Source organism: Diabrotica virgifera, chromosome 1 (assembly GCF_917563875.1).
Source record: "Diabrotica virgifera virgifera chromosome 1, PGI_DIABVI_V3a".
Lineage (NCBI taxonomy): Eukaryota > Metazoa > Arthropoda > Insecta > Coleoptera > Chrysomelidae > Diabrotica > Diabrotica virgifera.
In genome coordinates this window covers 43,675,081-43,686,167 of record NC_065443.1, presented here as the reverse complement: position 1 = coordinate 43,686,167, position 11,087 = coordinate 43,675,081, and the positions used below count along the sequence as shown (strand labels likewise).

At 33.3% G+C, this 11,087-nt stretch overlaps 1 protein-coding gene across 1 annotated transcript; it reads right to left on the bottom strand.

The window, feature by feature from the left end:
* Positions 1-7,553: 7,553 nt before the first annotated feature.
* Positions 7,554-8,069, bottom strand: LOC126890650 (general transcription factor II-I repeat domain-containing protein 2-like). The gene has a single exon (XM_050659763.1). It carries the CDS (start codon positions 8,067-8,069, stop codon positions 7,554-7,556), a length of 516 nt encoding a protein of 171 aa, XP_050515720.1.
* Between the last annotated feature and the right edge of the window lie 3,018 nt (positions 8,070-11,087).

The following is an 11,087-nucleotide window of genomic DNA, read 5'->3' as shown; positions in this document are numbered from 1 at the left end:
CAGTACTAGTACAATCTTTTGTGGTGTGGGATTCCTGACATTTACTACATCTCGGTCTACTTCTACACTGACTACCTAGGTGGCCGAAACGGAGGCAGTTATAACATAATAGTACCTTTTGTTTGTAGGGTTCTACTTCCTTAATAACCTTATTAATAGAAATATATTTTGGCAAAATTTGGGATTTAAAAGTAACAATGCAAGACTTAGTAGCTACATATTCTATTGACTTACCTTCATCTGTAATTTTTTCTACTTTACGGTTTATTCTTTTGACGTTAGAAACTTCAAAATTGCAATGTTGATCAAATGGTTTTATTTTACCTTTTATATACTCATCCGAAAAGTCTTGTTCAATATCTCTAATGACGCCCTGTCTATGAAGAATAAAGTTTTGGAATGTACAATACAAAGTTATTTTTAACAAAAATGTTATCGTTTTTATGAGTTATTAGAAAATTCGCTGATTTATAATCTTTTAACTTGATTCTAATCCTATTCCGACCTATAGAATCAATACTAATAATTTTGTTATCTATTTGCGGGAAGTTAGAGAGAATTATATCTCCAATTTTGAGAGCATTTAATTTGCCTTTGAATTCAGCTGTATTATTTTCAACATAAATATGGTATGGCCCTAAATCAGTACTTACATACACAAATTCCTCTCTTTCTTTTGACATAATATTGTCGATTTTATCATTTGTTGACGAATTTTGATTAATTAATAAATTATTATCAGTACTTACCGGATTATTTTCATTGCAAATGTTATTTTTATTAAAGGTTGTCACCTGTCCGACTGGATAAATATCCATACTTACATCTTTAATTAAACTTATCTTTTTTTGAGGTATATCTGGGGGTACAGGGTCAGGGGGTTTCCCCCCGACTTGCAGGTCCATTTAATTGGTTTTCAACACTCTATCCAAACTTCCTTATATACCACCTTTGAACAACTATTTTAAGACACAATTTTAATCGGATATTGTTTAATTTGGTTTTACTCTTGCCGATAAACACGTCTGAATCGTAGGTGAACTACAGTAGAACTTTAATGAAAAAAAAAAACGCTAAAAACTAATATTTTCTTCGGAGAAATTTAAAATATTGGTTTTCACTTTTGACGTTTTTTTGACATTTTTTGTACAACGAAATTGAAAATGGATATTTATTTTATTTTGATAATGACAATGACTTTTTATAATTATCACAAACCATCATTTCTCCCTTTTTGTGTAGCGGACATAGTAAACCAAACTTCCGGTCTACGCGTGTTTCTTTCTGTTGCTAGATTGCAGTTACAAATATATTATATAATAATATATTATGCCTGATTGCAAATATACAGGGTTAGGCAGATAAAGGGCCTATTAGAAATATCTCGAGAACTAAAGGCAACAGACTCATGAAAATTGGCATGAAGGGGTTTTGAAGAGTGATCTATCTAATGAAAATATTTTCATCTATTTGCTACTTCCGGTTATACCGGAAGTTGCTTATAACTTCATTTTTTTAAATGGAACACCCTGTATATTTTTATATTTTTGGATTCTACTCGAAGTCTTCTTTCTTAAAATATGAGGTTTTGTATTGTTATACAGGGTAGTTCAAAAGATAATTTCGTTTTCTTATTAATTTCGTAGCACATTTCACACCCTGTAGAATTGGAGTAATTTGATATCAAAAACTTTATTTATGTTCAAATGATTTTTAATATAGTCTACTATTGTCAGAAATTATTAGTATAGCTAATTGTTGAATTTTAGTATACAGGGTTGGTCGAAACTCGGAATGCTTATTTTCAGAGTACTATTAAATGGAACACCCCGTATTTTAGTATTGTAATGAAATTATATTTATGTTACTTTTTTATTTCTTAAGCATTTCCTATATATAACTGCTTTAATTTGTGCTTAATTGTTAATCGCACCAACAACCTTAACTACGTAAGTTTTTTGATAGCTCAACCAATATTGGGAATTTTAACGATGTCTAGATTAATATGTATTTATTTCCGAAAATTATTTGTGACTGAATATTTTCAAGGCCAACCTAATAAAATTTCACGAATTTGTTTTGCAATTAATGTTTGTTTGAATCACCAATAACTCACAAATTAAAGCAGCTAGGTATAGGGAATGCTTATAAAATAAAAAAGTACCATAAAATAGCATTTCATTACATTAGTAAAATACAGGGTGTGCCATTTAAGAAAACTCATTCAGAAAATATTAATTCCGTGTTTTGACCAACCCTGTATACTAAAATTCAATATATAGCTATATTAATAATGTTTGACAATAGTAGACTATATTAAAAATCATCTGAACGTAAATAGAGTTTTTGATATCAAAGTACTATAATTCTACAGGGTGTGAAAATTATTTCGAAATTAATTAATAAAAACACGTAATTATCTTTTAAACTACCCGGTATAACAATATATAACTCATATATTAAGAAAGGAGACATCGAGGAAAATCCAAAAATGTAAAAATATACAGGGTGTCCCTTTAAAAAACGAAGTTATAAGCAACTTCCGGTATAAGCGGAAGTAGAAAATAGATAATAATATCTTCATTAAATAGAGCACTCTTCAAAACCCCTTCATTTCAATTTTCATGATTCTGTTGCCTTTAGTTCTCGAGATATTTCTCATAGGCCCTTTATCTGCCTCACCCTATATTTATTGTACTAGGTCAAGCAAGTAGACACGTATGGTAGGGGAGCAAAGTATGCTAAATGTGCAGTCACTCGAGCGTTATGGGGACCTACTGGGTTGTGAAGAGTAGGTCCTAAAACCAAAAAAAGTTAAGTAAAGTTTTCCATTTTAGTGGGCGCTTGCCATTTTTTAATTTAATTTTCCATTTCCAACAATCGTTTTTTCCGATTATAACGCCATCTATCCATAATTCGAAAAAATGTTTCGAATAAAAGTTACTTATTTTTACGTAAGGAATCCAAATCTGGAATAAAAAATGGGAGCTCCTATTTAAAATTTTAAAGTAACCCCCCACCCCACCTCCGTGGGGGGTCGTGTTTGGTGCCATTCGATAGATTTTTCAAAAATATCGAATAAGTGTATTTTACAGTTTTTCGGTCTGATGTTCATTTCACGAAATATCGCGGGATTCGTATTTAAAATATTAAATTTACCCCCACCCCTCTCCGTCGGAAGTCGTGTTTGATATCATTCGATAGATTTTTAAAAAATATTGAGCACATATTTTTTAGTTTTTCGATCTGTCATTCATTTCGCGAAATATTCGCTTTTTTCTTGTGAAAATTTGTGGCTCCCCCATTTCCTTACGCCCCGCTCAAATCGTCAAATTTTTGAAATATACATTATTTTGCATGTACTTAACTTACCTTATCTTAATCTGACAATTTCGAGTTTTTTTAAGGATAGATTTTATTTTTCGGGCCCCCCTTAACGAACTCCCCTGCGTTAAGAGCCAATATATGGTAGAGGTACATCTGCAAGGTACCAGGTTTCTCCCCATATGATAATCTGACGCGCTCGAGTAACTGCAAAAATCCCCGCTTGGGCTCCCCTACCAGAATAGCAACTGACGATTGAGAATTTGAAGGTGGCTCTTGACTACAAATAACAACAGCGAATATATTAAAATAGTAGTAGTGCTTGCCAATAAGTGTTACTATGGCTTGAAAAGACATATGGCCACAAAACTCTCCAGAAAAATGACGGTGAACGTTAATAAAACACTTATAAAATCAGTGCAAAATTCGTTAAGGTAGCACGCCTAAGCTGGTTAGAGCATGAACTCAGGCGACAGGAGGGTACAAATGTCAAAAAACCGAAGAGGGTTAATTGGACATCGAGCAGGAAAAAAACCAAGACTTGGGTATCAAGACAACTTAGAGACTTAAGATCTAATGGATTTAGGCTATGGAGAAGACCTTAGACAGGGGTGAATCGGTGGATCATTCTGAAGAAGGCTTTGGTTCATAACAAGGTGTGATGCCACTGATAAAATATATGTGATATAATATAATAAAAACGTCTTTCTATATACAAACTGCACATAACGAGTTGATCTGCAAAGCTGTGATAAAAGAATGGAAAATCCTAAAACACAGAAGTTAATAAATTCTTATTTTAGTAGCCAAAATTTAAACCTAAGTAAATTGTCACAAACTGGTGTAAAACAAACTTAAACTAAGTTCGTAAAATCACTGTCCACGCCAATGGCTATTCACAAAAGAACGCAATAATACGTCAGCTTTTTTCAATATAATTGATAGCTTTTGTTGTTACGGTGTTTAAATATTATTTTTTTCATTATTCAGACGTGCCACTCATTCTGCATCATCACTGTAGGTGCTGATGGTACCGACTAAATTGCTTTACAAAAATTAATGAAACCAGTATATCAGTGATAATTTGTTAATAGATGCCATACCATGTTATACCATGTAATTTGGATGAAATGGGAAATAATTTTCAATATTCAGAGACTGACTTGATGGTATTTTTTATTGGTTAAAAATAATGTACAGTTAGTACCGTTGATTGGTTCGTTGAGACAGTTATTGATTGCTTATTGTTTTGCTTTCTTACTAGATGGATAAAAAGAAAATGTTACCAAATTAAATTTTAACGCAATAATTTTGATAGACCATAAGGAATTCGATGAATGCGAAAGACTTGTACGTTAAATATCTATCTTTAAGAAAACGGAAATTCCAACAACATAGACAGATCTATTAACCATAAGATAACGTCGTAATATTATGTAGATATATATAATATGGAGATGTAGTTATAGTGTTTTACAAGGCTTGCTGACCGGCAAGTGAATTAGGACTTGTGGTAAACGAGAAAAAATCCAAATATATATGTTGGTTTCTAAAAACTCCCGAAATATTCAACGGAGAATTCAAATTAACAATCATACCTTTGAGCAAGTCAAAACATTCACATATCTTGGATCGCTAGTAAACGCAACAAACACGACAAGCGACGAAATAAAAAGACGCATTTTATTGCGCATTTTATGACATACAACTAAGAATTTTATATTCAGCATTGGTATACATACGCGTAATATGACCGGGTAATATGACCCGTATGCACGCCAATGGTAAATATAAAATTCTTTAAAAAAATGAATAACCATTTTCAATTTCGTTGCAAAACGAAAATACAGCCGAACCATATTCCAGTCCAATCAGAGAGTGCTGCAAGCACCTCTACCGGTTTCGAAACTTATTAGTCTCTCATCAGGAGGCACATATGCTGCTCTCCCTGATCCAACCAAAACAAACCCCAGCGTGCAGTCCCGAATTGCAACGAACGAAATGGCATAGATGCCCTAGCGGCAACTGCTAGCAAAAGACTAAGTTTTCACTCTAATGGCATATAACATATCCCACCAGAATGAAAACAATGGGAACCTTCTCTGGTTACACCTCCGAGGCTTCTACAATTTGCAAGCCATACGGATGCTGAGACTAAGGAAGATGAGGGAATTCTACAATTTACAATTCACGTCACATCTGCTCAGCGCGGTAAAGTTCCAACGAGACTGGTTCCCTTCATACTCCACACAGAGTAAATGTAAATAAAAAATGAATAACCATTTTCAATTTCGTTGCAAAACGAAAATACAGCCGAACCATATTCCAGTCCAATCCGAGAGTGCTGCAAGCACCTCTACCGGTTTCGAAACTTATTAGTCTCTCATCAGGAGGCACATATGCTGCTCTCCCTGATCCATTGGATCCATTGGATCAGGGAGAGCAGCATATGTGCCTCCTGATGAGAGACTAATAAGTTTCGAAACCGGTAGAGGTGCTTGCAGCACTCTCTGATTGGACTGGAATATGGTTCGGCTGTATTTTCGTTTTGCAACGAAATTGAAAATGGTTATTCATTTTTTATTTACATTTACTCTGTGTGGAGTATGAAGGGAACCAGTCTCGTTGGAACTTTACCGCGCTGAGCAGATGTGACGTGAATTGTAAATTGTAGAATTCCCTCATCTTCCTTAGTCTCAGCATCCGTATGGCTTGCAAATTGTAGAAGCCTCGGAGGTGTAACCAGAGAAGGTTCCCATTGTTTTCATTCTGGTGGGATATGTTATATGCCATTAGAGTGAAAACTTAGTCTTTTTTTTATAAAATTCTTAGTTGTATGTCAAAAATTGCGCAATAACTACTTCTTAAAACCTACTAAATTTTATTTGCATACCTCAACCCGTTTTAGAGCAATAAATAAATAATCAGTTTGTAAGAAAAAATTCAACATCCCGTATCTCTAAAACGGAGCATTTGCTGACATATGTTTATGAAGCAAACGGTCATTATTTTTTCATGCAGAATTACCTTCTAAATTTTGTCGCACTTATTTAGAAACACCATGTATTGATGAAGAACGTTGCTGGTTGTTAAAGAACCTAACTTTTTTATTATCTAACATAAGCGAATGAATCATAAAGCAACATGTTAAGAAAGCCTAAGGCTACAGTTGAGTTTTAATTTCAATATTTTATATACGCTGAACTATTCCACAGGCTGTTCCTAACTTTGAGGAAAAAACACACTATTATTGTTACACCGGGTATACAATGACACTTACCTGTTTAGCAACAATGTTATTTCATTGATATTCTTGAATAATAAAGCAATAAAATATTTAAAAAATCACTCACATCGGACAACAGGTTTAGGAAATACGACACATCAAAAATGTGCCACTTTTAAGGTGGTGCGTTAATTTTGATGCTTAGTTTTTGAATAATGTGGTTGACAGCGAATCGCTTTGTCGCACTATTGTTTCGATTGCATTAATTGATTTTGTGATACCTTCCTCTATTGTTACTATAGCTCGAGATCCATTCATAGTCATCTTTGTTAATCTGATTAACTTTTATGGTAGATCTTGTGTTTTTCATTTCAATAAATAATTTATTTCTTCCAATAATATCAAAGGCTTGTCTGAAATCACGAAGAGGATGTTGTGTTCGTGGCATTTTTCGATTGTTTTGTAATTATATGGATCGCATCTGTAGTGGATCTGCCTTGCTGGTAGTCCCCAATTTTTTTCTCTGTGAATTAAGTGAGTTTTTGTCTGATGAGGGTTCTTAGAATTTTATATGTTGTACTCAGTAGAGATATTCCTCTATAGTTGTTACGGTTTGTTACTTCTCCTTTCTTAAATATTGGTATAATTTTGCCTTCTTTCTACTCCTCGGTTATTTCTTCTGCTTCCTATATTCTAACTATTAGGTTATAGATACTTGTTAATAACTTTTCCCCTCCGTTTTTAATTAGCTCGTTGGGAATTTCATCTGGGCCAGATGTTCTTTTCTATTTCATTTTCTGAATAATCTAAATCAGTGTGGTCCAACCTCTTGGACGTTGCGGGCCGTATTAAATTTGAAATTATTATGAAGGGCCAGAGAACTCGACTCGTTCAAAAAAAGTTTATTTTAAAAAATAATATACAAACGAAATATTATTTACAAGTATTTTATTATGGTTTACAACTTACATGATATGTTTAAAATTTAACATAAAATAAAAAATCAATGGGATATTTGAGGCAAGCGTATATCCTCTACTAATTTTTGCACATCTGTATCTATGCCAGTCGTAGTGAGTCTAATACACGCTTCCAGAGAATCGTTTTCCATGCGATTACGTATTTCACATTTAATATGCTTCAAAGCAGAAAATGTACTTTCACATATATACGTACTACCAAACATTGAATATAGTTTCAATGCAAAGTTACGAAGTTTAGGAAAACGATCCTTGGAGACTAACTTCCAAAAGGTACTAATGCCTTCATTTTTCTTTGCTTGAAAAAACGAATCGGACTGTAGTTCGCACAGCTCTAATTGGTATTCTGCTGATTGGTTCTGGATGTTGACTCCCATTGGATTGTTAAAAAGCTCAAGATCTGGTTTTAGGGCATCAAATTCAGAAAATCTTTCATCCAATTCTCTTTTTATTTCTGTAAGAACTTTTGCAAACCTCGAGAAATCTTCTTGATTTATTTCGAAACACGCAGAAAAATGTGTGAGATCGTTTATTTTCATTCAGTTCTCGAAAGGATCAAGTTTTTTGCGAAATGTCTCAATTTGACCAACCCACTGTGATACTGTCTTATTTTTCCCCTGGGATTGGAGGTTTAATGTGTTCAAGTGAGAGGTAATGTCTGTTAGAAATGCCAGTTCAGGAAGAAATGTTTTGTTCTTACGCTTTGTTATAAATACGTCCGTGTTAATAACAATTTCCTTTTCAAAAAACAGTAAGATCTCGTTTCTTAAAGAAAAAAAATTTCTAAGGCATTTACTTGCACCCAACCAGCGTATCTCTGAATGTAGGGGGACGTACTTATATTCAGTATTTAATTCCTCCAAGAAAGACATGAATTTTCGGTGTCGCTGAGCTCTGTTTCCTCCTCTTAAGCTGTTTACTATCTGCACTACAGTTTTCATAGTATCGTTGATTTTAATTATCTTTCCGCAGAGAGCCTCTTGATGGATAATGCAATGAAACATAACAGTTAACACCATTTTCCCGCAAAAGTCCAGCCAATACCGTTATGCGTCCCGTCATTGCTTTTGCTCCGTCGGTACAAACGCAAGACCACTTTTGAAAACCGGCTACATTTTTCACAGCGTCACTAACTGCTTCAAATATATTTATACGTTTGGTCCCGTCTTCCCATGTGGTGCAATTTTAGAAGTTTAACAGTTACACAAAAATCTTCACTGATGCATCTAACAAAAATTAATTGCTGATTTTTGTCAGTAATATCAACAGATTCGTCCAGGGCTAAGGAGTAGTACAAACAATCACGAACTGTGTCGACCATTTTTTTAAATACATAAGTATTCAACCCATTAACTCTTCTATGTAAATACAGTTTGATGGGAAATTGACACACATTCAAAATTTTTGTCCATCTTTTCATCTCCAAAGGATCGCGTCATTTTAACGGCACACCGCTTGATCATTTCTCCATCTCTAAATGCTTTTTTACTTTTGACAAGCTCGTAAACATACTTCATATGATGCTGCTAAGCTTGATGATTGAACAGATGTCGGTTTTGTAAATAGAGGTTTTTGTTTAAGTTCAATTTAGCTTTAAGTTCTTTTACAAGAGTATTGCGAGCTTCACCTTGATATTTGTCGTATTTTGTTTTGTGCTGGGTTTCATAATGCCTACTAATACTGCATTCTTTTGATACCGCCAGTACTTGACAACAAATAATGCACTGAGGTTTGCCTTTTAATTCGATGAAGAAATATTGACCACCGATCGACTGCCCGCGCGTTAGTTTAGCTATAGGGCTTTTCAACGAATCTCATTTGTTTTGAGCTATTGTCATAATATGATATATTATACATATTATGTCGTATAATCCGTGTATAATATTAATACACGACATCTGACAGGAGCTCGAAACAAATGAGAATCGTTGAAAAGCCCTATTTTGCTCAGTATGCCTTGTCTATCCTTATTATGTCCGTGGTTCCGTGATCTTAGGGTTCCTTAACTGTCAATTGTCAAATCTGTCAAACTGAAATGCTCGCTTACTGTTTAGTTGTTTACCCTATTTATATGTTGACTATTTTCTATTCACTCATTCACTGCACTTTTTTCTATTTCGATGCTGCTTTCTGTGTATATTTTGTTTATTTTTAACCACTATTTTTCGATTTTTCATTGAAGCAAAATAAATTTGATATGTTACCACTCACACACTCTGTTGCTTGATTTTGTTATATCGGGCATTAAATCTGATCCTTTGTTTAATACCCCCAGTTTTTACTGTAATTGAAGGTTGCGTATTGTTACCTCTTTTTCTTGATCTACATAACTCTGTGTATAACTCTTCGATTATTGTAAAAATTTCATCTCTGCTCGTAGTTTCCTCTCCAGTTCTGTTTCTTAGTTTGTTAATTTCTATTTTTCCCATTTGCACGCTCCTCTTCAAAACTTTCATAATATTCTTATATTGCTCTATTGCTTGTTTTGTTTTTCCTAAATTGTAGTTTCTTATATCTTTTCTTATTACCTTTGTGATCGTCTTATTTATTTGATTTAGCACTTTTTGCTTAAGTTATGATTTTGGTTCATTTTCTTGGGTACCAACCAATTACTTTCCCTTATTTAATTGGATGTTATTTTACGTGTTTACCTGTGTTTTTACCAAACATTACCTAGGTGTTACCTAAATGAAATAGTTGAAACTAACTAATTAAAATTAAACATAATGCAAAAATTTAGATGCAATAATAATAACTGAACATGAAAAAAGAACTATATAGCTCTTAGTGCCACCTACATTATAATTCATACAGTTTACAGGAGTTGATCTACCAAGACTGTTAAATTGTAATGAAGAGAGCAACTTGCGTTCGTACCCAATTCATCGAAAGCCAACTAATTATTGAATTCCAACTCCCGTACATCCAAAACGTTTACGCCCCAAATCGTACACGACCCTATTCATATACATACCAACTCACATACATATTAAGGAAAATAAATACATATACAGGGTGTCCCCGAAAATAGTGCGTTCCGTTAAAGTATGGATATACATAATACACAATTTGGAACAAAAAGTCCTATAACATTTTTTTCTTAAGTTAACCGTTTCCAAAAAAAATTACATTGTTCTCCATATAAGTGAATTTTTATGTGCATAAATTTAAATGACCTTGCAACGTGTTGTAGAAGAGCTTGTTTGTGACTGTGGAAATTTAACCTAATCGAACCCCTTGTTTATTTACTATTTGAGGTGTGATTTTGGGGTTATTGATATCCCAATATACCTGCAAAATAATAATTATTTCTTGCTTTGATGATGTAAATTATTAAATAATTTTTGTACAAATTTTGTACCTAACGTTTTTCTGAAATCGATTGAAATATGGAATAATTTTAAACGAATTAATAAAATATCAATTATTTACAATAAGAAACACTTTATCTTTTAACTATACTAGTATTATGTATTTATTAAGCTTTAAAGGTGTAGATTAGTGTAGAATGCAAGGGGTTTTAACTAAATTACATAGTTTACAGTGGAAATTAAATA

Coding starts and splice junctions, on each gene's coding strand:
- LOC126890650 (XM_050659763.1), bottom strand. CDS start 8,069: ATGAAAATAAACGATCTCACACATTTTTCTGCGTGTTTCGAAATAAAT.